This window comes from Neoarius graeffei, chromosome 5 (assembly GCF_027579695.1).
Source record: "Neoarius graeffei isolate fNeoGra1 chromosome 5, fNeoGra1.pri, whole genome shotgun sequence".
Classification (NCBI taxonomy): domain Eukaryota; kingdom Metazoa; phylum Chordata; class Actinopteri; order Siluriformes; family Ariidae; genus Neoarius; species Neoarius graeffei.
Window position 1 is genome coordinate 1,295,343 of NC_083573.1, and position 27,353 is coordinate 1,322,695.

At 41.2% G+C, this 27,353-nt stretch overlaps 1 protein-coding gene across 1 annotated transcript in view; it reads left to right on the forward strand.

Annotated features, from left to right (window-relative positions):
* LOC132886357 (NACHT, LRR and PYD domains-containing protein 3-like) overlaps positions 1-9,570 on the forward strand; it is a 49,431-nt gene extending 39,861 nt beyond the window's left edge. Inside the window, exons 12-19 of the mRNA XM_060920920.1 lie at positions 996-1,035; positions 1,886-1,956; positions 2,068-2,285; positions 6,987-7,246; positions 7,511-7,621; positions 7,704-7,848; positions 8,083-8,121; positions 8,528-9,570. Of these exons, the coding sequence (XP_060776903.1) occupies positions 996-1,035; positions 1,886-1,956; positions 2,068-2,285; positions 6,987-7,246; positions 7,511-7,621; positions 7,704-7,848; positions 8,083-8,121; positions 8,528-8,793 (1,150 nt within the window). The 3' untranslated portion in view covers positions 8,794-9,570. The remainder of the gene's footprint in view (positions 1-995; positions 1,036-1,885; positions 1,957-2,067; positions 2,286-6,986; positions 7,247-7,510; positions 7,622-7,703; positions 7,849-8,082; positions 8,122-8,527) is intronic.
* Positions 9,571-27,353: the final 17,783 nt, after the last annotated feature.

Genomic DNA, 27,353 nt, shown 5'->3' on the forward strand with positions numbered 1-27,353 from the left:
CATTCCCCAGCAGCTAATACAAATATATATAAAAATTACACACACACAGACGATTTTACAAGTAAGGTGAGAGAGAAACAGTATTTCTATTCTCCTATATGTCCTGGATATATAGTGAATTGACAAAAAAATGTGAATTGAATAAAAATAATGCACATTTATTTATTAATCTGTCCTCTTCGAGAACAATATCTTGTGGACAGATGAGACTGAGATCAACCTGATGGGAATGATGGGAAGATATCATGGGGAGACAGTGTGAGGAAGGGAAGGGACTGATTAAGGGAGTATATCACTCATGCTGTGGGCATGTACGACTGCCAATGGAACTGTTTCCTTTGTGTTTATTGCCTCTGTGACAAAAGCAGCAGGATCACTTATGTTGTGTTGAGAGCTGTATGATCTGATCAGAGTTAGCCAAATGCTTCAAAACCCTTTGGAAGATGTTTTAAAGGGCAAATGGGCAATGAGCCAAAGCATAATTCAAAAGCAACCCAATGCTTCTTCAGACAGAGAACTGGAATGTTTTGCAACGGCCAAGACAATCACCAGACCTGAATCCTACTAAGCATGCGTTTCACTTGCTGAAAGTAAAACTGAAGACAAAATGCCCTCAAGAACAATCAGGAACTGAATACAACTTCAATAAAGGCCTTCCAGAGCATCACCGGGGAAGAAACCCGGCATCTGGTGAATATGGGTTCCAGACTTCAGGCAGTCATTTACAGCACAGGATTTGCTACCAAGTATTGAAAATGACAAGAGTGTACGATATTCATTCTCCAGTAATTTTGGATACAAAAATGCTGTAATTCCTCCATTGTTCACTTGATTTGGATGTAAATATCCTCAAATTAAAGCTGAAAATCTGCACTTTGAGCTTAATTTTTAATTTCAAATCCTATACATTGTGGTAGACACGTAAAATAATTTCACTCTCCAAATATTTTTGGACCCATCATTAATTATCATCTTGTCGATCTGTTTTTAAACAGTGAACAAAACCAGAAGTTGCAGCAGGAGAACAGAGAGCAGGTAATGTCATGTTTTTTCAAATAAGGTTTATCAATACAGTGTAGGTGAAACAAACAAACAGAAAATACTAGTCGGCTGTAATAAATCAGCACTCTGTATGAAGGGAAAAGGATGAGGCATTTAAAATGAATTATACCATCCTTACTGAGAAGCATGGGGTTGGCTGCATCATGCTGTGGGGTGTTTTCTTGGAAAAGAGACTGGTGCACCTCAGAAAATGGACATCATCATGAGGAAGGAGGATTATCTCGAAATAATGAAGTAACATTTCAAGACATCAGCCAGAAAGTTAAAATTTGACCACAACTAGGTCTTCCAGCTGGACATCGATTCTAAGCATACGCTATGTCCAAATTATAACAAAATGCTATATAGACAACAAAGTGAAAATATTGGAGTGGCTATCACAAAGCCCAGACCTGGATTCAATAGAACATTTGTGGTCTGAACTGAAAACTTGTTTCTGAGCAAAGAGGCCCATAAACCTCACTGAGTGATACCAGTCTTGTCAGAAGGAACGAGCAGAAGTATTGTGAGAAGCTTGTGAAAAGCTACCCAAAGTATTTGATTCAAGTTCAAGCAATTAAAAGGCAATGCCACCAAATGTTAATAAAGTGTATGTAAAATTCTGACTGACAGGAAACCTGATACAGGAAATAAAAGCTTTTCTGAGCTATTATTTTCAAATGATCTCCTTTGGAAATAACATTGATATTTGCGTGTATGTAAACTTTTGGTCTCAACTGTACTATTTTTGAGTCTTTATAACTGGAGGCTCACTGGCACCACCGAATAATTATTCATCTCTGTATAATGTGTAAATTTATAACGACTGTTTTCTCCTGTTCAGAAGCATTCAGTCATCACAGAGGTATTCATCCCTGAATTAGTGAAACACGGTGATGACAGCGGTGCATACAGGTACCTCAGGAATATTTTATTCTGTCCTTCACAAAAATCTGCTGAATTATTGACATTAAAAAGTAAGCCAGATTTTTGTTTTTACTGTCCTTTCTGTATTTTACTCTGCAGATTTCGTTGCTCTCGTGCTGGTCAGTTTCACTGCAAATTGACCAACCTTGGCTTTGAGATGAAAGAGAATGGGGAAGTGCTGTACACAGTCGTGTCCTGGGATAACGGTCAGTTGCAGGGCCTGGGCCAATTCCAGCCTGCAGGACCCCTGTACAACATCAACTGCGCTGAAGGTTCAATTCTTTATCTGCATTTCCCACACTGCGAGATACAAACAGGTGAGATCATTTTGAGATCCATGTTTATCATCAATATAATCAAAGAGAAATGCAGAGTTCTCTGTGAGAATAACATGGGATGGGAGTGAAACATTAATCTAACAAACAGACATAAAAAGTTGGAAGCCTGTTTTTTTTTTTTTAAATTATTCATCTTTAAAATCACACGTGTGCACTTGTAATGTCATCAGTAAACAATATTGTAAAATATGCCAATGATCCAAAACATTATGACCACTAATATGCTGCCAAAGCCATGTGATGTCAAAGAAAATGGGATGACCGTCTTCTGTTGGCCCAAGGTCCAGTTCTGGTGATTGTGTGCTTCTTGTGGGTGCTTTTACCAGAGGACAGGGCTGAGCACAGGAACTCTGCCAGGTCTGAAGCTACGCAGCCCCATATACAGCAGGGTGTTGTGACACGTTCCTTCAGGAACCATCATTAAAATATTCTGTGACTTATGCCACAGTAGCCCATCTGTTGGTTCGGACCAGATGGAATAGCCTTTGTTGCCCTCAGGCATTGATGAGCCTTGGGTGCCCAGCAACCTGTTGCCAGTTCATGGTTCATCCCTCCTCAGACCACTCTCAGGAGATTCACACCACTTCTGGCCAGATGCACCCCACAAGCCTCGCTATATTGGAGATGCTCTAACCATCTAGCTCCAAAGATTTGACCATTTGTCAAAGTCACTCAGGTCTTTACACCTCAAGTCAAGTCAAGTTTATTTGTATAGTGCTTTTAACAATAAACATTGTGTAAAGCTGCTTTTCGACAATTTGAATGACTTAAAACATGAGCTAATTTTATCCTTAATCTATCCCCAATGAGCAAGCCTGTGGCGACGGTGGCAAGGAAAAACTCCCTCAGACGACATGAGGAAGAAACCTCGAGAGGAACCAGACTCAAAAGGGAACCCATCCTCATTTGTGCAACAACAGACAGCATGACTATAACATTAACAGTTTTAACAAGAAGTCAGTTTCGTTGATGTTATAACTCTTCATTGATGGTAACTTGAGTGCAAAACTGTTCATGACAACTGCAGTCCTAAAGTTAGCAAGTCAACTGTAGTCCTCAGTCATAAAAGCATTACTGTAAGAGTCCAGAGCGTCCTCCAAGTGTGACTTTCAACTGTCCACATGGGGCCGTCCTCCACTGGAGCGATGCGATGAGACGCCAACCAGACACAGGGCACCAGGATGGATCAGGCAAGTCCGAGGAGCAGAAGAGGTCAGCATCTCGATCCCAGGACCAACATGTAACTCAGAGGGACAGATTTGGGGGGAGAGGGAGAGAAAAAAATAGGTTGTTAGGTATGCCCAATGTCCCCTGAATAAGTAGGAACAGTATACATACTGCACTGAGTACAAGCAGGGACTCCAGCAACTAACTATGACAGCATAACTAAAAGGGGAGAGCCAGAAGGTAACACAGGCATGAGGGGCCCCGGGACATAAAGCAGCAGCCACTACACCGTCAACAAACTCGAGTGAGCAAGCGAGTGGGGACTGACAGCATCCATACATCCCAGTTTACCAAAACACTCTGTCTGAGGACCCTCCAGATCTACACCTTTACCTCATAAACACTAACACAAGGCTTGACTAAACAGATGTTTTCAGCCTAGACTTAAACACTGAGACTGTGTCTGATTCCCAAACACTACTTGGAAGGCTGTTCCATAACTGTGGGGCTTTGTAAGAAAAGGCTCCGCCCCCTGATGTAGCCTTCACTATACGAGGTACCAGCAGATAGCCTGCACCTTTTGATCCAAGTAGGTGTGGCGGGTCATAGAGGAGCAGAAGTTCATTCAGGTACTGTGGTGCGAGACCATTCAGTGCTTTAAAGGTCAGTAGTAGTATTTTATAATCAATACGAAATTTGATTGGGAGCCAATGCAGTGTGGATAAGACAGGGGTGATGTGGTCATATTTTTTAGTTCTCGTAAGGACTCTTGCTGCTGCATTTTGAACTAACTGGAGCTTGTTTATGCACTTATTGGAACATCCAGACAGTAAGGCATTACAATAATCCAACCTGGAGGGAATGAAAGCATGAACTACTTTTTCTGCGTCACGTAGTGACATTAAATTTCTTATCTTAGAAATATTTCTGAGATGAAAGAAAGCTATCTGGGTAATGTCATCAATGTGAGTTTTGAATGAAAGACTGGGGTCAATAATCACTCCGAGGTCTTTTACTGCTGCACGTGAAGAAACAGAAAGGCCATCCAGAGTTACTGTGGAATCAGAAAACTTACTTCTACGTAGCTGCATGTGGTCCTAGTACAGTGGGGCAAAAAAGTATTTAGTCAGTCACCAATTGTGCAAGTTCTCCCACTTAAAAAGATGAGAGAGGCCTGTAATTTTCATCATAGGTACACTTCAACTATGAGAGACAGAATGGGGGGAAAGAATCCAGGAAATCACACTGTAGGATTTTTAATGAATTAATTGGTAAATTCCTCGGTAAAATAAGTATTTGGTCACCTACAAACAAGCAAGATTTCTGGCTCTCACAGACTTGTAACTTCTTCTTTAAGAGGCTCCTCTGTCCTCCACTCGTTACCTGTATTAATGGCACCTGTTTGAACTCATTATCAGTATAAAAGACACCTGTCCACAATCTCAAACAATCACACTCCAAACTCCACTATGGCCAAGACCAACGAGCTGTCAAAGGACACCAGAAACAAAATTGTAGACCTGTACCAGGCTAGGAAGACTGAATCTGCAATAGGTAAGCAGCTTGGTGTGAAGAAATCAACTGTGGGAGCAATTATTAGAAAATGGAAGACATACAAGACCACTGATAATCTCCCTCGATCTGGGGCTCCACGCAAGATCTCACCCCGTGGGGTCAAAATGATCACAAGAACAGTGAGCAAAAATCCTAGAACCACACGGGGGGACCTAGTGAATGACCTGCAGAGAGCTGGGACCAAAGTAACAAAGGCTACCATCAGTAACACACTACGCCGCCAGGGACTCAAATCCTGCAGTGCCAGACGTGTCCCCCTGCTTAAACCAGTACATGTCCAGGCCCATCTGAAGTTTGCTAGAGAGCATTTGGATGATCCAGAAGAGGACTGGGAGAATGTCATATGGTCAGATGAAACGAAAATAGAACTTTTTGGTAAAAACTCAACTTGTGTTTGGAGGAGAAAGAATGCTGAGTTGCATCCAAAGAACACCATACCTACTGTGAAGCACGGGGGTGGAAACATCATGCTTTGGGGCTGTTTTTCTGCAAAGGAACCAGGACGACTGATCCGTGTAAAGGAAAGAATGAATGGGGCCATGTATCGTGAGATTTTGAGTGAAAACCTCCTTCCATCAGCAAGGGCATTGAAGATGAAACGTGGCTGGGTCTTTCAGCATGACAATGATCCCAAACACACCGCCCAGGCAACGAAGGAGTGGCTTCGTAAGAAGCATTTCAAGGTCCTGGAGTGGCCTAGCCAGTCTCCAGATCTCAACCCCATAGAAAATCTTTGGAGGGAGTTGAAAGTCCGTGTTGCCCAGCGACAGCCCCAAAACATCACTGCTCTAGAGGAGATCTGCATGGAGGAATGGGCCAAAATACCAGCAACAGTGTGTGAAAACCTTGTGAAGACTTACAGAAAACGTTTGACCTCTGTCATTGCCAACAAAGGGTATATAACAAAGTATTGAGATGAACTTTTGTTATTGACCAAATACTTATTTTCCACCATAATTTGCAAATAAATTCTTTAAAAATCAGACATTGTGATTTTCTGGATTTTTTTTTTCTCATTTTGTCTCTCATAGTTGAAGTGTACCTATGATGAAAATTACAGGCCTCTCATCTTTTTAAGTGGGAGAACTTGCACAATTGGTGACTGACTAAATACTTTTTTGCCCCACTGTACAAGTACTTCAGTCTTGTCAGAGTTAAGCAGAAGGAAGTTAATAAGCATCCAGTGTCTAATGTCCTTTACACATTCCTCAATTCTATTAAGCTGGTGTCTCTCATCAGGTTTTGCAGAAACATACAACTGTGTGTCATCAGCATAACAGTGGAAACTCATCCAACGTTTACGAATAATATCACCCAAAGGGATATTTTAATCAGGGGTTTGATAACTGTTAGTTAAAGGATTTGGGTACATAGCCAATCGTAAGAGAAGAATTTATTATTTTTAGAAGCGGTTCAATTACTTCAGGTATTATCTGTTTGAATAGATGTGTAGGTAAGGGATCTAGTACACAAGTTGAGTCTTTTGATGCCGAGATTATTGAAAGTAATTCAGTTTCTTTTAGGGGAGTAAAACATTCGAATTGATGATCTGATACAGTTATATTGTTAACTACAGGGTCACTTTCATTGTCTGACCTTAAATTAGTAGTTTGAATTACAATTTAATTCAAACTACTTACAATTTAATTCAAACTACTTAGAATTTCTCTCACCTTCAACATGCTGACCATGAGACCAGACTGTTCACTCATTGTGTAATATATCCCTGACCTTGACATGCACCGCTGTTATGAAATAATCAACAGCATTTACTTTCTCTGTTAGTGGTCATGATGTTTTTGCTCATCGGAGGATCTAATGGCACCATACACACCATAATAATTTAAAAAATAACTTGGATAAAGATGTTTGGGTTTGTCTGCTGGATCTTGGCTTTTACCCCTCAGTTCCTTCTCAGCACCACTGCTTATGTTCTAGATCACAATCAGATTGAACTGGCTGTGGCACATTTCATTGAGGGTAATGTGGAGATCATTCAGCCCCTGGAAATAACAAACACACATGTGATCTTGGAAGTCCAAGGTCTCTCCTTGTTTGGCCTGATTATAAAAAGGATCTTTAGGGAAAACCCCATCAGTGCCCAAGTCCTTCTCTTCTACAATGAAAAGACTGGAAAGAAGGAAACGAGGAGAGAACTAAACATTCACTTGTTGCCAGGAAACGTGCCAGTTGAAGAGGTAATCTACAAACCCACCTTTATCAACTTATTTATTTTAATTACATTTTAGTGTTTGCATTCAATTTATTCCAGATGGTGTTCACATGTGAAGTTTCAGTTTGTCTTTTCTTTATGATGAACACAATTTCTACCAAACTATCGATTATCGGATATTTTAGATTTTTCTTTTTTTCATTCATTAATTTAAAGTTCACTAAAATTAAGCTTATTTAATTCAGTTCATTTCAATCTTTTTCTTGAATGTTCTTCAATGACCATGAAGGTGCAGAAACGACACAACTACAGCACATACATTCCTTTCACCTCCGGATGTGAACTGACACCTGGTAAAAAATACAGGCCACTCTGTGAACCTCATAAATCCGAGCCAGAGGTAAACTACAGTTTCGTTTGTGGAGAAATAAGATTTAACAACACATTGAAATAGTGCATTCAGCTAGCTTTGTTATTTTTAGGTTGAGAAATTTCTCTGCGACTATGGACCCAACTATCACATCACATTTGTGGTGATCCTTAAGACGGAGGTTGAAGACCTCACATTAGGTCTTTCAAATGAAATTGGTGAGGAGGTGTGGAAGCCTCGTCAGGTCTTTCTTCCAGGTATCAAGAGTTTCTTTTTGTTTTCTAATTTGACAGAAAGGATTAGTGTAGCTTTCATCCTGCCATAGTCAACCCAGAACGTGACCACTCCAAGCCTTCCAGGTTCACACTCACCTACACCACTGATTGATAAGGCCTGGGATGCTCATCTATATATCATTCTCGGTTGACTTTACTATGATATGACTTCAGGAAACATTGTACTGAATGTTGTTTTTTCTCATGCTTCCTCAGTGAATAGTCGAGAAGCAGCTCCAGTTGTAATGGATAAAGGTAAGATTTTCTGACTGAACTTTGCATAATTTATCTTTAAACTTCATCCGCTCTTTTCCAGAAGAAGAAAGTGGACATTGCAACATTAGATTTAGTTTTTGCTTGATTGAGCACAATTTGTTAGATTGAAAAACACAAAACAAGTTCTGACCCCATAAACTCTTTATGCATTGTATGTTCTCAAACACTTGAAACTATTTTCAAGAACTTGTTAAATATTGTGTAAAATATTGTGAGAAATATAAATAATTTCCAATCCATGATCCTGACGTTTGTATGAAATTTATTGATCTTAAATTCTTTTGATTTGTCAAAATAAATGTCCTGATGATGAACTTGGGATGAATTCTGTTGAAAGAGTCCTGCGGTGTACATTGTCATAAGTTAATGTTTCTCTTTGTTTTAGGTGTTGAATTTGTAGATAAATACAGAGACACGCTCATACAGAGAGTTGCATCAGTACTGGAAATAGCAGACGCTCTACTCACCAAGAAAATCATCACCAATGAAATGTACAGTGTTATCATCGAGGCAACAACACCACAGGAGAAAATGAGGAAATTGTACAGATTTCTCGACTCAGGAGGAAGAGCTGCCAAAGCAGAATTCTATAAAGTCCTGAAGGAGAAGGAGGTTTTTGTAGTCAGTGACCTGGAGTCAGGATTCAAATAATGCAACACTGTCATGATAAAAATTAGTACTTAATGTGTCAGGATTTTAAAACTCAATAATAGCCATTGTAATGATGTCACTTTCATGAATAATTTTATTAGCCAATGGCCGACTGCAGTAAAACAAACAAAAAAATTAAAACGTTCCTGTGGTCAGGAACTCACTGTTCATGAACCATGATGTTTTGAAGGCCATCCATAAGCGACGCCTCCTCGTTATTTGTAATCTATAAATATTTCCAATGAAATGGGAGTGATAGAAATATGTTTGGTGTGCTTAAAACTGGTCCAGGCAGAATCTCCTGGTTGATAGAGGTCGACATTCCTCGATCCTACTTTGTCAATTCAGCCTCCTTCAGTACAAACAGATCAAAACCTATCAGGGTTGTAAATGTGTATACATAATGTATTTAAAACCAAAGATGTAAAAACAATGCAGCCGGTTTAAAACATGATGCAGTTCCTGCAATAAACTGCAGATCTCTGCAACTTCAAGAGACCCGAACATTACATGGTTTTATAATCTCGGTGAGGGCCCATATTGTTGTGTCATTCATGCGCAGATTCTACAGCATCCAAGGTGACAAACTTGTGTTTCTGTTTTTCTACTGCAATCTTGTCACAAAATCCTTTATGAAAATTAGATACACAAAGGAAAGCTTTAATGTTTCCGAATTAAAGCAGTTTCTGATTGAATACTCAGTTTTTATTGACATTCTTTGATGTTTCCTCCATGTTTTATGCTTTTCCCAATAAAAATTATAATGGTGAAATGCTTTATCGGTGAAGAAGCCTTTTTTTGTCGCATGTACACTCCAGCACAGCAAAATTTCTCCTCTGCCTTTAACCCATCTGAAGCAGTGAACACATGCAGGCGCACACACACACACACACACACCCCCAGAGCAGTGGGCAGCTACGCTCCAGCAGCCGGGGAGCAGTTGGGGATTAGGTGCCTTGCTCAAGGGCACTTCAACCATGATACAGAGGGAGGGGGAAAGTGCTGTTCATTTACGCAACTCCTCTCACATTTTTCCTGCCGGTTCTGGGAATCAAACCGGCGACCCTTTGAGCCCAAGGCTGCTGGCAAGGCCATGGCTGCCCCCAGGTTTGTAGTTTCTCGCACAAAAACTTAGCAGATAAAGTTTATAGCAGACAAACTACAGGCAGTGAAATATTTTTATCTGGTTCACCGGCTCTGACCTGTGATACCCTTATCAAAAAGAAGTATACTTCAAGTAAAGTTATAGTATATTTCCTTAAGTATACTTTTGTGTACCAAGTATACTGATATCAATGCACTTACAGTATACTTGTCAGTAAACTAATCTAATATTTCTTGGGACTAAATTGGCCCACTTTTAGTTTATAAAAAGTATTCTTTAAGTCTAAGAGAAGTAAACTTTGTGGATACAACTAGTCTGCTTTATTTTGTACTGCAAGTAAACCACAAGTAAACTTATAGACTAATAGTTTCCTAGTTCTATACTTGTAGTCCACTCTTTAGTTTACAAAAGCAGACTTCATAGTGTCCTGGAAATATACTATGAGTTTACTTGTTTTCTACTTCTAGTCCACTTTTTAGTTTACTAAAGTATACTTTACAGCATATTGGAAATATACTATTAGTTCCTGGTGATCTACACCTCTGTAATGAGTCCCTGATGTGGGTGGAGGACAGAAACAGCAGGTGAGAGCTGATGTTCTCACACACACTATTTTACTTATTTTCTTGCTTTCCAGCTTTACTCACTCACTGCTCTCACACGGTTTCTGGTCAGGAGAGCCTCCCTCTTCTTCTTCTTCGGTTTCTTGGCAGATCACATCTCTTTGGTGCATACCGCCACCTACTGTACAGGAGTGTGTAAAGGGACTTAGCAGACTATCATGGCTATCTGAAGTTTAAGAGAAAAAAAGGGATCCTAGATCCTTTTAATTAGACCTGTATCATTAAGAAAAATAAACAGGGTTTTGATCCTCTCTCTCTGCATTCCTTCTTCCTTAAGGATGTTTTGTATTCCATTATCAGCCTCTCTTTCTCTCCATTGCTGTCTGTGTTCTGTGTATTTATTGCAATTAAATAAAACATGAACTACATGTTCTCGAACATGACATTCACTACATAAACCATTACTCTTCCCTATTAACCGTAGAGTGCCATTAAGACCTGTGTGACCCAATCTTAGTCTACTATATACCACCTCTTCCCTTCTGTTGAGACCTGATATTATCCTTTTCCCCCAAACATTTTCCTGGATCTCATGATAATACCTTGCATTGAATTCTACCTTCCATTCATTTTGCCATTTAAGTAGAACTTCTGTTTTTATTTTAGATTTAACTTCTCCCTTCCCCACTGAAATATTAATTCCTATATGTTCTTTTTCCAGCATTTTCTTAGCAATTTTGTCAGCAATTTCATTTCCTTTAATCCCAACATGGGCTGGAACCCAACAAAACTGAACCAATAATCCAAGGTTCTTAAGATTCAATAAAACATGTCTTGCCTCTATTACCAAATCCTCTCTTATTGAGTTTCCTGTTTCAAAGCTGAGTAAAACTGCCAATGAATCAGTACATATGACAGATCTTAGTGGTTTGACTTCTTCAATCCATCTCAGAGCAGTTATTATTCCCGCTCATTCTATAGAATATATTGACAAAGTTGCTAAGCCTATATCTGTATTTTTTGTTGAATTTGGGAATATATATCCCAATTCCACAATGCCCATCTTGTGGATCTTTTGACCCATCTGTAAATATTTTAATAAAAGCATAATATTTAGATATAAGATGTCTTTGGCTGCATTCTGCAAGGCTTTGTTCATTAGGCTGCTCTGCTTTTTCATTCAGCAGTTTTAAGTCAATGGATGGAACAGGCAGCACCCATGGAGGAACTGTACTCAACACAAGTGCAGGGCTTAAGTTAAAATCTTTAATTCCATATTCTACCCGTGTTGTTAATACGCCATCCAAAACCAGAACTCTTTGAATGGTATTCCCAACACTCATTTAGAACTGATACAGCAGGACTTTTTATGCTCCCTTTAAGTCTCACCCAGTATGTTAAGGACAATTTATCAAATCTTAATTTAAGTGGGGTTTCTTCAGCTTCCCTCACTCTTTGATTTCATGAGTGTTGGAAGAGCCAATAAACGGGGAGGAGGAATAGCAAATATATACAAGGCATGTTTTCAGTACAAACAGACAACTCTTGGTGATTTTACATCTTTTGAATACCTAAGTGCAATCCTAAAATGTTCTTCTAACATATTAGTGTTGACCATTTACAGACCACCAAGACTTTCTGCACCACTGTTCCTAGAGGAGTTTGGGGAACTGTTGTCAAATATTTGTTTAGAGTTTGACAATCTAATTATTTCTGGGGATTTTAATTTCCATGTTGATAATCCAAATAACACATATGCAAATGAATTTCTTACACTGATTGATGCCTTCAACCTAAGTGCCCTGTCACACTACGACGTTCTCACCAGCGTTCGAGTAACGTGTTGCGAAACGCAGAGGAACGTCGAGAACGTTAGAAAAAAGTTACAAGAAAGTTAGACGAGCGTCGGCAAACGTTGGGGAATGTCGAGGGACGTCGGCGAACGCTGAGGGTGAAAAATAGTTTTGGGTGTGCACAAAAATTCAGGACGTTCTATCAAAACGCTACTTACACGTTAGAGGAACGTTACACGAAAGTTTGCGGGCGTTACTCGAACGTTACTCGAAAGTCAGGACGTTCCCTGGACGCTAGGCGGACGCCGGCCCATCAGGGTCGAGTGTCCAGCGCGTGCCTAGCGCTTGGGTAACGCTTGCCTAACGCCTGTGTAACGTCCATCGAACGTCTGTCCAGCGTGTCGCCAACGTTTTTCAGCGTTCGTCAGCGTTCGCCGAGCGTTCTTAACGCTCATGTAACGCTCTTTCAACATCTTTCTAACGTCTGTCAGCGTTCTGAATTTTTCCAGCGTCTGTGTAACGTCCATGTAGCATCCTTGTAACGCGCCTGTAACCTACTGGTAGCGTTCAGGAGCATTTGGCAGGCACTTGCCAGAAATATATTTAAAAGGGGCTTGCAGAGGCCACCGACAGTCCTGTTGGAACTTTCACAGAGTGAAGACTTCCGAACAATGACAGACCAAGAGAAACACCAGTATGCTGTTGCTGCTCTCATGCATCACAACAACCTCCTGCAGTTGGCATTGCACCAGGTTAAGATGTCCAAGGCAGAGGCAAAGAAGAAAAGGAAGAGGAGAGGGAGAAAGAGCTGGGTGAGACCCTGGATAGGAAGGCGACCACAGTTTGGTGTTTATGACAAGCTGATGGCTGAACTCCGAGCTGAAGACCAAGCCTCCTTCCACAACTTCCTGCGCATGCCAGCAGTGATGTTTGATGAGCTGAGACAGAGAGTTGGTCCCAGGATCACCAAGAAGGACACTCGCTTTAGACCGGCCCTCGACCCTGGTATGAAGCTGGCCCTGACTTTGCGACACCTTGCATCTGGTGACAGCTATGCTTCACAGAAGTTTGCCTGGAGAGTACCTCACAACACACAGTCACTGGTGGTCAGAGAGGTTTGCCATGCCATACTGGACGAGTACCTGGATGAGATGCTGACCTGCCCCAGTACGCCAGAAGAGTGGAAGGAAGTTGCTGACAGATTCTATCAGAGGTGGAACTTCCCCCATGTCCTGGGAGCACTAGATGGCAAGCATGTGGCCATTAGGTGTCCTGCAGAGAGTGGCTCCTTGTATTACAACTACAAGGGGTTCTATTCCATCGTGTTGCTGGCCCTTGTGGATTCTGACTACAAGTTCCTGTGGGCAGATCTTGGAGGCCTGGGATCAGCATCCGATGCCCAGATCTACAACTCCAGTGAGCTGAAACATGGAGCTGAAGAAGACCTGCTTGGGTTTCCACAGCCTATACCTCTCCCACAAGACACTACAGATGTTCCATACTTCTTCATTGGAGATGACGCCTTTGCCCTGAGAGCCTACATGATGAAGCCCTACAGTCTCCGTGGTCTATCACAGGAGGAGCGCATTTTCAACTACAGACTGTCGAGAGCCAGGAGGGTCGTGGAGAACGCCTTTGGGATCCTTGCCAACAGGTTCCAGGTGATTCTTGGCACTATGCAGCACAAGCCAGAGACTGTGAAGCTGATAGTGAAGACCTGATTGGTCCTTCACAACTTGATGAGGGTCAGATATCCAACACTGCAGAACCAACAGCTGGACCAGCCAGAAGGTCCAGAAGAAGACTTTGTGCCTGGTGCCTGGAGAGATGGCTTCAATATGGAAGACACACAGGTTGTTGCAGGCCCCAACACTGCGACCAAAGAAGCCAAGAAGCAGAGGAACCTCATCAAGCACTGGGTCAACTCCTCAGCTGGGGCACTGGACTGGCAGGACAGGATGGTGTAGACCTGGACCCTAGTGTTGCAATGCAGAATGGACTTAATATAGACTATACTTTTTGGTAGAAACTGAAATATTGTATGTGTAACTTAATTACAATGACTTATTTGTCGATAACAGTAATAATAAAAGTAATTGTGTGTGTCATTTCGAAGTAATTATTTTTACTGATCGCCCTACTTTTTTAGCCAATCTGTTCTAGGCATGATCTCTTTTTCAATTATTTATTTTACTGAGTTCCCGGTCGACCCCTTTTCACGTAACCAAACGTATAAAACAGTATTAATAAATGTCATAGTTTTATTTTGTATTGTTTTATTCTTTTTAATTTTTTTAACTTTATTTTTTTGGGGGGGGATTTTGTATTTTTTTATTATATTTTTTATTTTATTTTAGATTTTACTTTTTTTTTTATTTTAAAATAAAAAGTAAACTCAAAAATAAAATAAAAAATAACATAAAATAAAATAAAACAGATAAACTAAACGAAAAATATAAAATAAAACAGATAAACTAAACGAAAAATATAAAATAAAACAGATAAACTAAACGAACAATATAAAATAAAACAGATACAATAAACGAAAAATATAAAACAAAACAGATAAACTAAACGAAAAATATAAAATAAAACATATTTTACTTTTTATTTTATTTTTTATTTTATCTTTTATTTTATATTTTATTGTATATTTTTTATTTTACCTTTTATTTTTTATTTTATCTTTTATTTTATTTTATAATCTTTTTTTACTTATTTTATTTTTTTTTTTTTTCCATTATTTTTTGGGGGGGGAAAATATTAAAAACAAGAAATTGAAAGTTTCACACAAGAACCAGGCAAAGTTCAAACTATGTACAACATTTATTTACAGATTCCTAAACAAGAAGTTCTACGAGTCAGTCTCTGGGTCCACTGGTGGCTGTGGAGTGTTGAGCGTGTCAGTCAGAGAGGTAGCCGTGGACGGGGTGGCAACTGGACCTGGACTGTCCAGGGTGCTGAATAAGTCGCTGACACTGGCTGCTGTAGACACTCCGGTGGGGAACACGGTAACGTCCGTGGCGGCACAAGTGACAACCAGGGCTGGAGAGCTGCTGCCTTGGTTGCTCTGGTCCATGGTGTGTCTGGCAGAGCTGATGGCCGTAGAGACGGAGGCATGGGTGGTGGCTGGTGCTGTCAGCGTGTGGAAGACGGGAGAGTTCCTACTCTGTGGCTGGAAGAACCTCTGTGGCTGGTAGTAGGAGTGAGGCTGCTGGAAGGACGAGTGAGGCTGCTGGAAGGACGAGTGAGGCTGCTGGAAGGACGAGTGAGGCTGCTGGAAGGACGAGTGAGGCTGCTGGAAGGACGAGTGAGGCTGCTGCTGGTGGTATCTGGCCATCCACTCCCTGGTCTGTGACTGCCAAGGAGTGCCAGTGGGCGGGTTGTCATGCCACTGGCTAGGGTCCGGCTGAAACATGTCGCTCTGGGCTTGCCTGGTGGTTGTGATGCCAGGAGGGGGGGCCGACCAACATGTAGCTGAGAAGGTCGGCAGGTCCTCTTCTTCCTCTTCACTGTCTTCATCCATCAGCCGCGTGAGGATCATGTTGATACTGGCCCTGGCCTTCTTGAACTTCCGGCTCGACATTGTGAGAAGGCTGTCCCTCACGTAGTTCGCAAAGGTTGACTCAGGGGTCACTGCTGGAGGCTGGAACAAACCCCTGAGTATAGCCTCTGACTCCTTGACCTTCTCCTGCAGGGTAGCCAACACGTCATCCTCAGTGGTGGTATCCTCATCCTGTCCAGATCGTCCGGGCCTCTTGGAACTGCTGCTGCTGGAGGCTGCTGTGGCAGGTGTGGAAGATCTGGAAGGTATGGCAGCACACTCCGTGATAGAAGGTCCAGAGACCGGTAAATCCTCCTGGACAGTTGCTGCAGCTGAGGCTCTGCTGGGTAGGATGGGCTTGGCTGGCTCCGGTCTGTGTCGCACTACCTCCTGCAGGAACCTGAAGTTGTTGAGCACCCACTCGTCCCTCTCTGTTCTTCTTGGGGCACCGTCACCGCTCTTGTGTTTCAGGAGTCTGGTGTTCTTATCCCGCAGTGACCGGAACCAGCCCTTCAAGTGCTTCACCGTCTTCTGCATCTTCTCTGCCTGGGCCTCCCACAACTTCTCCTTGTTGGTGATCTTGTGGTAAGCCTGGAGCTTAGAGTCCCACAATGTCCGGTTCTCTTGTAACCACTCGACCATGATGGCCTCATCAGATTCAGAGAGGCTGTAATTTATCCTGTCACTCTTCTTCCTCTTGCCTCTGTCCTGTGAGGAGGCTGCTGACAAGCTTCTGGAGGAGGAGGAGGAGCAGCTAGACCCTGGAGACCCTGGAGAGGCTGGAGATGGCGACTGGGACCTGGAGGGGGTGACTGTTGCCCTCTTGTTCTTCGGCTGCTTCTGCTGCTGGCTGCCTGCTGGCTGGCTGTCAGCCTCGCTTTCAACAGGAGGGGGATGGACCTCTGCAGTGATGGAAACAACCTCCTGGCTGGGAGAGGATGCTGCTCGTCGGCCCCTGCTGCTGCCCCGACCTCTGCTGCTGGCCCTCTTGCTCTTGGGAGGCATACTTCTTTTCTTTTTCTTTCGTTCATTCTTCTTTTCGTTTTGCGATGTTGACTGCGCGGTGGTTGAAATGGAAGTGATGCACTCTGGCCAAAAGCCCCCCCTTTTATACTGCGCGTCCAGCCGCAGGTTGGCGAAACGTCACAGGAACGTCACACAAACGCTCCACGCGTTACTCGAACGCTACAGGAACGCTAGGCAGACGCTGTGGAAACGTCGAGAACGTCAGCTAGACGCTGGACAAACGTCGAGAACGTTACCTGGACGCAAGGCAGACGCTACCCAAACGCTATGATAACGCTATCAAAGCGCTGTGGACGCTATGAGAACGCTAGGTTTTGCTGCTATTTTGGACCACAAACGTCGCCTGACACTGAGGGAACGTTGGCTGAGCGTTACCCAAGCGTTACAAGAACGTTACAACATCGTTGACCTAGAAACTTAATTTGAAGAACGTCGACGTTCCCCGGCGTTTCGCAAATTTTTAAAAACGCAACCAAACGTCGAACAAAACGCTATAGTGTGACAGGGCCCTAACACAACTTGTACAAGGGCCAACACACTCCCATGGCCACACCCTCAACCTTGTCATCACTAAGGGTCTTAATGTATCTACTAGTGTCATGGACCTGGGTATATCTGATCATTTCTGTGTTTTCTTTGATGTTTCCATTTCCCCTCACTTTCAAAACAAGTCTGTGACTGTAAAAAAGAGGGTAATTACCAATGGCACAGCAGCTCTTTTTGAGCAGGCACTCTCAGAACTCCCATGTCAATCTTCAGATTGTGCAGATGATCTAATGGACATTTTTAACTCAAGAATGAATCATATTATGGATGCTATTGCTCCTTTAAAAACCAAAAGAGTCATAGACAAAGGAAAAGCACCCTGGAAACTAAATCCAACAGTTAAAATGTTAAAGAGGGAATGTAGAAAGTCTGAAAGAAAATGGCGTAAATCTAAACTCCAGATTCATTATCAAATCTACAAAGGGATGTTATGTAAATACAACTTAGAAATTTCTAAAGCAAGACAGTCTTTTTTTGCTGACATTATTAATAGGAATATCAACAATGCCCGTGTGCTATTTTCTACAGTTGAAAAGCTAACAAACCCATCAAAACAAATGCCTTCTGAATTTCTCTCAGTTAATACATGCAACGACTTTGCATCTTTTTTCAAAGGAAAGATTGATAAAATACGTATGAATATAGCCACACAGGTGCAAACACTTCAAAATCTGGAACCATTGGATAAAGAGAGAGGGGGTCATAATACAATGTCAACATTTAGTTTAATTGATGTTGAGACTCTGAGAAAAACAGTACAAAGTCTCAGCTCCTCCACATCTGAACTGGACATTTTACCTACAGTCTTTTTCAAATCTGTTCTTCACCTAATATCAGACGAGGTACTTCAGATTATCAACACCTCCTTACGAACTGGCATGTTTCCCTCATCTCTGAAAAAAGCGGTTGTAAAACCCCTCCTGAAAAAGAATAACCTGGATGTCTCAGTACTCAACAACTACAGGCCCATATCCAATTTGCCATTCGTTGGTAAAATAATTGAAAAAATTGTTTTTAATCAATTAACTGCCTTCCTGACATTAAACGGATGTTTTGATAAGTTTCAGTCAGGTTTTCGTGCCAATCATAGCACTGAAACAGCTCTTACTAAAGTCATGAATGACCTACGTCTTAATTCTGATGCTGGTAAAACATCAGTCTTGGTGCTTTTAGACTTAAGTGCTGCATTTGACACGGTAGATCATTCCATACTGTTACATCGACTGGAGCATTGGGTTGGATTTACTGGTAAAGTAATCAACTGGTTAAAATCTTACCTACAACAAAGATTTTTTTATGTGGCCATTGGAGGCCACAGTTCATCACCCGTGTCCTTGAACTGTGGGGTTCCCCAGGGCTCAATCCTGGGACCATTACTATTCAACCTTTATATGCTCCCACTTGGAAAAAATATTAAGAATAACTCAATAAACTTCCATAGCTATGCAGATGACACTCAGCTTTACTTAGCTATGTCACCTAATGACTATGCCCCTTTTGAGTCTCTTCATAGATGCATTGACCAAATTAACAAATGGATGTCTCACAATTTTCTTCAGCTGAACGCAGATAAAACTGAAGCAATTATATTTGGCAAAAAGGAGGAAAGGCTTAGGATTGCCACTGTTTTTGAAACTAAGGGGCTTAAAGCAAAGGATACTGTCAAAAACCTTGGTGTCCTTATTGACAGCGAACTTAACTTCAACAGTCATATGAAAGTGGTAAAAAAGTCTGCATTCTATCACCTAAAAAACATTTCTAAACTCAGGGGTCTCATGTCAAAACATGATCTAGAAAAACTTATTCATGCTTTCATCTCCATTAGGGTTGATTACTGCAATAGCCTTTTCACAGGTCTTCCAAAAAAGACCATCAAAGAGCTTCAACTAATCCAAAATGCAGCAGCAAGGGTTCTTACAAGAACAAAAAGGGTCGTCCATATCACTCCAATCCTAAGGTCTCTGCACTGGCTCCCAGTGAGCTATAGAATTGACTTTAAAGCACTACTTCTTCTATTTAAAACATTAAATGGGATGGGACCCAGCTACCTACTGGATATGTTTCAATTATATGCACCAACTAGGTCTCTAAGATCACAGGAGAAAAACTTGCTAGTAATACCAGCTGTCAAAATGAAGTGTGGTGAAGCAGCCTTTAGTTGCTGTGCTGCTAAGCTTTGGAACCGACTTCCAGATGAGATCAAAAATGCTCCTACTGTTGTTAGTTTTAAATCCAGGCTCAAGACAAAGCTGTTTTCAGATGCTTTCACTTGATTAATTTTTACCTAAGTAATTATTTTACTTTATTTTAATTTCTTTTTAATCTTGGATTTTAATGATTTTACTTTTATTCTTTGTTACTGTGATCCTCGTAGATTTTGTCTGCGGGACGATTTTTGGTGATCCTCGTGGAAGAGCCACGGGAAGAGCGCACTTTATGAGTTAAACCCATAATAATTAATCTCGAGGCTGAGTCCTTTTTTGAACTTTATTTCATTTTATTATTTTATTTCTACTATTGTTTAATTCTTATTATTTTTCTTCCCCAATTATTTTATGTAATTTTATTTTCTATTGTTTACTGTTCTGCTTTTACTTCTGTAAAGCACATTGAACTGCCACTGTGTATGAAATGTGCTATAGAAATAAACTTGCCTTGCCTTCTACTAAGAGTGCACAGGTAGGAGTTGTTTTGATAGCTCCTATAGCAATCCTTAAACCTTTAAACTGAACTCTGTCAAGTTTCCTGAGAGATGTTGCACATGCAGAACTATACACCATGCAACCATAATCTATGGTTGATCTGATTAATGCTTTATAAATATTCATCAGTGATTGTTTGTCTGCACCCCAGTACTGCCCAGAAATCATCCTCATAAGATTCAATACTTTTTTTTACACTTAGTTTCTACATGTACTTTATGATATTTCCATGTCATTCTTTCATCCATGAAGATTCCAAGATATTTAAACTTATTTACTCTTTCAAGTGGTTGGTTGTACAATGTTATTTTGAAGTTCTCTGGGATCTTCTTTCTGGTAAAAAAAAAACATTACCTTAGTTTTTGGTAAAGAGAATTTAAATCCCCAAACTATTCCCCATTGTTCTAATATTTGCATTTCTTTTTGTATGCTATCTATTATATATGGGACATTATGTCCCCTTTTCCATACAACGGCATCATCTGCATACAATAGTCCTTCACCTCCTTTCTCAAATATGTCATTAATCATTATATTAAATAGAACAGGGCTTATAACGCTCCCCTGGGGAATTCCACTTTCTACCACATATTCTTCTGACAATCCATTGTTTACTCTTACCCTCAAAGTACGATGTGTCAAAAAATCTAAAATGAAATTGAACATTCTCCCATTTATCCCAATTTTCTCCAACTTAATTAATAGGCCCTCTCTCCACATGGTGTCATAAGCTTTTTCAGTATCCAGAAAAACAGCTGCCATTACCTCCTTCATAACTAAAGACTTTTCAACCTCATTACAAAGTTTAACAAGAGCATCAGTAGTTGATTTACTCCTAAATCCTGTTTGATAGCTTTTAAGCAAACATTTCTTTTCAAAGTAATAATTCAGACGACCCACTACCAATTTTTCCATAAGCTTTCCTAGGTGTGAAGTTAAAGCTATGTGTTTGGGTTTTGCTAGGATTCAAACCTGGGTCACTGGTGTGATAATCCAGCAAACCCCCACTAAGCCACCAGGGGAATGACTCAAGTGCAGAGGCGTGAGGTGGAAGTAGAAAAGTATCAAAAATTTATTTACAATATTTACAGTCCAAAAAGTATAATCCAAAATGCTCAGAAGATAAAGGGAAAAATAAAAAATCCAAAAGTTCAAAGTCCATACAAAAGCCAAAAGAAACCAAAAAAGAAAAGGCAAAAATATCAACGCTCAGAAGATCCAAAAAACAGTAAATACTAAGTCCAAAAAGTCACAAAGAAAAACAAAGTGCAAAACCACAAAGACAAAGGCAAGGAACACAGAACAGAGGTAACTGGAGCTAATATTAACAGCACAAAGACTCCGTGACAAGAGGACTGAACTCAGGGGTTTAAATACACAAAATAAATGGGAAACAGGTGATACTAATGAAGACATTAACACAAACACAAAACACAGGAATAGAGGCGGCCTCTAGAGGCCAAAGCAAACATGACAAGAAAAGGAAATCACAGCGGCCTCTAGAGGCCAAAACAGTCCCAGTCCTAACACTATGGGCCTGTAATTACCTGGGTTACTAGGGTCTTTCCCTGGCTTAGGAAATGGAAGAATTGTTGCCTTTTTCCATGTTTTAGGTAATGCCACAAAATGGGCATAAGAATATTTCCAGAGAACATTATCTGTGAACACAATTCACCATGCCAGCCACCGCTGCCAGCTAAAACTCTATAGTTCAAAGAAGAAGCCGTATCTAAACGTGATCCAGAAGCACAGACGTCTTCTCTGGGCCAAGGCTCATTTAAAATGGACTGTGGCAAAGTGGAAAACTGTTCTGTGGTCAGACGAATCAAAATTTGAAGTTCTTTATGGAAATCAGGGACGCCGTGTCATTCGGACTAAAGAGGAGAAGGACGACCCGAGTTGTTATCAGCGCTCAGTTCCGAAGCCTGCATCTCTGATGGTATGGGGTTGCATTAGTGCGTGTGGCATGGGCAGCTTACACATCTGGAAAGACACCATCAATGTTGAAAGGTATATCCAGGTTCTAGAGCAACATATGCTCCCATCCAGACGACGTCTCTTTCAGGGAAGACCTTGCATTTTCCAACATGACAATGCCAAACCACATACTGCATCAATTACAGCATCATGGCTGCGTAGAAGAAGGGTCCGGGTACTGAACTGGCCAGGCTGCAGTCCAGATCTTTCACCCATAGAAAACATTTGGCGCATCATAAAATGGAAGATATGACAAAAAAGACCTAAGACAGTTGAGCAACTAGAATCCTACATTAGACAAGAATGGGTTAACATTCCTATCCCTAAACTTGAGCAACTTGTCTCCTCAGTCCCCAGACGTTTACAGACTGTTGTAAAGAGAAAAGGGGATGTCTCACAGTGGGAAACATGGCCTTGTCCCAACTTTTTTGAGATGTGTTGTTGTCATGAAATTTAAAATCACCTAATTTTTCTCTTTAAATGATACATTTTCTCAGTTTAAACATTTGATATGTCATCAATGTTCTATTCTGAATAAAATATGGAATTTGAAACTTCCACATCATTGCATTCCGTTTTTATTTACAATTTGTACTTTGTCCCAACTCTTTTGGAATCGGGGTTGTACTATTAGTTTTCTCGCCCTAACCCTTACCTCATGCACACTACCAGACAGCTTGTTTTGGACCTTAAGTTACAATGAAGTTCTCAAAGTAAGATTCACAAAATAACAACAGATCCTCAGGATTAAGAACATATTAATTTCCTTTAAAAATCTAAATTTAAAGCAACATTGTATAAAATGCCAAAGTATAAAACCATGGCAATGACAACTGAAACTGACATCCAAGCTCTAAGAATAAATAAATAAATAAATAAATAATATAATCCCAATCAGGAGAAATAAATAAATAAATCAAACCTTGCATGGAACTAAGAGTCAACAATGCTGTCTATAAGGCACAAATATTTTAATACTTTATTACACTTTTGTTCAGTATATCTTGATCAAATGTTTAAGTATCAGTAGAAGCTTAATATACTTAGACTTTTCTGTATACTTTTCAGTATAAGCCAAATATACATATGTATAACTTTACTAAGTACATCTCTGATAAGTAAATAAAAAATAAACTGAAAGCATATGTGACCAGTCTGACTCTGCGTTGTGTCTTTGTGAAATATTCATTGATGACTCAGACAACGACGGCCGACTGAGTGCGGTTTATTCTGTCATGAATAACAAAAAAATCCGTTATGGCAGCTCTGGCTGGTCTCATGTGCTTCTCTCCAGAGAGCTTCAGGCAGACTCACTACTGCACAAACTGCATTCATATAATAATGCATTCTTACAGTATATTACATTTCAGTAGAAAACTGTCACATCTTGTGCGACATTCAGCACATGAATTACCACCAGCTTAACACTTCAGGAATGATTGGTGACATGAAATGGTAACATGAAATGGAAAAAAAATGCACAAAAACCAAGTAGTATTACAGTAGAATAAACAGCAAGGCAACATACCTGTCATGAATAACAAAAAAATCAGTTATGGCAGCTCTGGCTGGTCTCATGTGCTTAATTTAAAAAATTAAATGAGTAACAGCATAACCATGCCATATTGGCTACATGTACATTCAACTCACACCACATACATATTGCAATGTTGCTAGCCACTATAGTAAAAGCAAAAACTTAATTTTCACAACCAACATGCTTTAATGACAGAACACGTTTCAGGATATTGACGCAAATTAACCGTCAATACAAAGTTCACAAGTGAGTCGCTGAAATATTAGAATGCTCTGCCGATATCGGTAGCAGTTCCTACTAATAAGCTTCGAACCGAGAAATTTCTTTCCGTTCGGATCGGATCAATGTAAGTTAGCCATGGCATACCCCCAGAGATTTTGAACATAACGTGCATAATGAGAAAAATCCCCTGTAAATTGCTAAGTGGACATATGATACCGAAGTAAAGTTAAACGCTATCAAACAAATGTCTTTAGCTCCGTGAGTAACTATGCAGGCTAACTATATTGTATTGAGGTAACTACGAACTAACATTCGCTAGCAACATTCCGGCTAACATTAGTCTGCTGTATTTTACAAAGTACATGAAAATAAAAACAAGAGCGAGCACAATGGCACTTCGCCAGCTACGCAATACCGCTACCTTGCAAATTTTAGTGTTATAAATGCTTATATGAATTTTTTGGAACTATTAATTACAAGAACCCTGGCAGCTACTTACTTCTCTCCAGAGAGCTTCAGGCAGACTGAAGAGAATCCCGCATGACGCGCTTGGATGACCTCATCCAAGTGCGAGGAGTGTTTTTTTTCTTTTCTTTTTTTAAAATGAATGAACAAACTCCAAAAATAGTTCACATTTGCTTATAAAACATGTAAAAATAAATAAAATAGAGGTAGGCAGGGAATAATAAAGGATTTCTGGTGAAATTCACAGTGTTAATTATACGCCTGTTACATTCACCCCTCCTGAATTTCACCAAAATCATTCTGCACTAAAGTTTCACTTCATCACCAAAGGTGTTCAAAGACACTTCACTTCAGCCCATCTGGACCAGCTTACCCAAACTTATGAGTTCAGTTAAAAAACTATCCATTAAACAGATTAAAAGATATTAGGAAGGTTGATCAGGTCCTCTAACCCTTCTAGAACATAGAGGTGCAGCCTACACCCCATTACACTCGGTCCCTGGCACTTATGCATGACAGTGTCTCAAAATTGTAAAACAAAAATCAAAAACATACAGTGACCTTAAAGCATTCTATGCTACAGATTGAACCTTGTACAGCGGTAATGAACCCCATTTAATTGGTCTCTGTACCATGTTTTCAATGAGTCTGTTTACTGACTTGATCACTCTTCCTGCTCTTGTGACTACGCTACCTTGAACCTTATGGTCCCGTCGGGTCAAGTCTGACTGTGGTTGGTCAGGTTGGTGTCCAGAGGTGTGAGGTATGTCATGGTCAATGAAAGGAAAAGTCTGTGTTCCATCAGAATCAACAGTAGGACTGACTGGAATATAATTGTCGCCTTGTAAACCTGGTAAGTCAGGGGCAATATGCACATTGTCCATCCTGTCTACAACATCACAGTTAGTGTTTGTGTCATCTGTTAACTGTGAAGCAAGCTCCTGCACTAAAGCATCTTCATCAACAGATGGGACTGAGTCAGATAGGATCCATAAAGATGTCCTGGCTTGAGAAGACTCCTTTTCCAGGCTACTAAGACCATCCATCTTGTCACAGACAGTAAGTTCACTAGCATCAGACGAGCTGTACAAGGACTGATTCTCCAGTGAATCATGGACAGGGAGGAAACTCACATCCAACAGTAGATTTCTGTGTACGACTTTACACTGGCCCGAGGCATCACTGATCTTGTAGATATGAGTTTTAGGGTTCCTCTCAACAACAGTATGAACCATTGGGTCCCACTTGTCAGCCAATTTTTTTTTTGCCCCGTTCTCCCTTGTTGGCAAGCAACACTCGATCCCCAATGTGTAGAGAGACACCTTTGAGTCTCTTATTACACTGATGGGCTTGGCGTTCTTGCTCTTTTGTGGAATGCTGCTGAGCAATTCTAACAGCTTCAGACAGGTATGACAGAAGAGTCTTGGAGTAACTGCTGAAGTCAGCTATGACAGGGTCATGCAGGACAGACTTGAACACAATGTCTACTGGAAGCCTAGGGACCCGACCAAACATCAGATGGAATGGCGCGTAACCAGTGGTCTCGTGAACAGTTGCATTGTAGGCAAAAGTCAACATCTGGATCTGCTGTGGCCATTCCTGCTTGGCTCGAAGAGGGAGAGCTTGTAACATATTTCCAAGGGTGTGGTTGAACCGCTCCATGCCACCATTGCCCATGGGGTGGTAGGCGGTGGTATGAGACTTGGTAACACCAGACAACTGCAGCAGCTCAGACACTAATTCACTCTCAAAGCTGGCGCCCTGGTCCGAGTGAATTCGCTCAGGAAAACCATAGACACAGAAAACACAGTCCCACAGCTTCCTGGCAACCTGCTTGGCAGTTTGGTTTCAACACGGGAAGGCATAAGCCATTTTCGTGAAGTGGTCAGTTGCTACAAGCACATCAACAGAGCTCTTGTTCTTGTCTTCTGCTGACCAGAAGTCAATGCAAATGAGTTCCATAGGAGCAGATTTCCTTATGCTTTCCAGAGGGGCTCGTGCTGCAGGTTCGAGGGTCTTGGCAAGTACACACCTCTCACAACACCTTATGTACTCCCTCACATCTCGCTCCATTTTAGGCCAGAAGAAGCGCTGTCTCACCAGGTGGAGAGTTCTGACTTGACCTTGGTGCCCTGCCAGATCATGGACTCCTTCCAATGCCTTTTCCCTTAAACTTGCTGGCAGCACTAACTGAAGCCTCTTCATTCTGCTCACAGGGTCCCTAGTCTCTCGATACAGGATACCATCCTGGACCTTGAGTCTGTCCCAGTACTTCAGAATGAGCAACGTTCTGGCATCCATTCCACATTTCTCTGGCCTTGAAGGGCGTCTTTTGTGGGCAAGAAATGGCAAGATACTGGAGACGACAGGGTCCCATAGTTGGTGATCTTCCAACTCATGTAATGTAAGTGAAGGTAAGGTATCTTGACCAGCAGATTCCAGCTGCTGAACATGGTGTACAAGGTGAGTGGCTCTAATCCCAGCAGCAGTCTCCCAATCGCTGTGATGCAGAAGAGCAGCCCTGACTTCTGATGAGCTGCAAGAACCTGCTGTGGCTTGGGCAGACTCAGAATGCTGGACCACCTGCAGATGTTGGAGTCCTGGTTTAAAGGCATCTTGCACTCTGTTAGCTTCCGTACCATCTGCTTCAAGCATTAAACCACTGTAGTGTTCCTGAATTATAAGCCTGCTGACAGAAGAGGTAAAGGGGTCACGTCTGAGCGCATCTGCCACAAAGTTCCTTGGACCTGGAATGCATTTCAAATCAAAATTATAGGATGATAGCTTGGCCACCCATCTTTGTTCACAGGCGTCAAGCTTGGGCTTGGTGAGTATATGGGTGAGTGGATTGTTATCCATCCACACTGTGAAGTCATGTCCTTTTAGCCAGTGACTGAATTTCTCCGTGACACTCCATTTCAAGGCCATGAACTCAAAATGGTGGGCGGGATATCTCTGCTGTGACTTGCTGAGTGTTTTACTTGCAAAAGCAATGGGCCGTGCTTTATCTTCCCCAGCAGGCAGCTGTGATAACACCGCCCCTAATCCATCTCGGGATGCATCCACAGACAGAATGAATG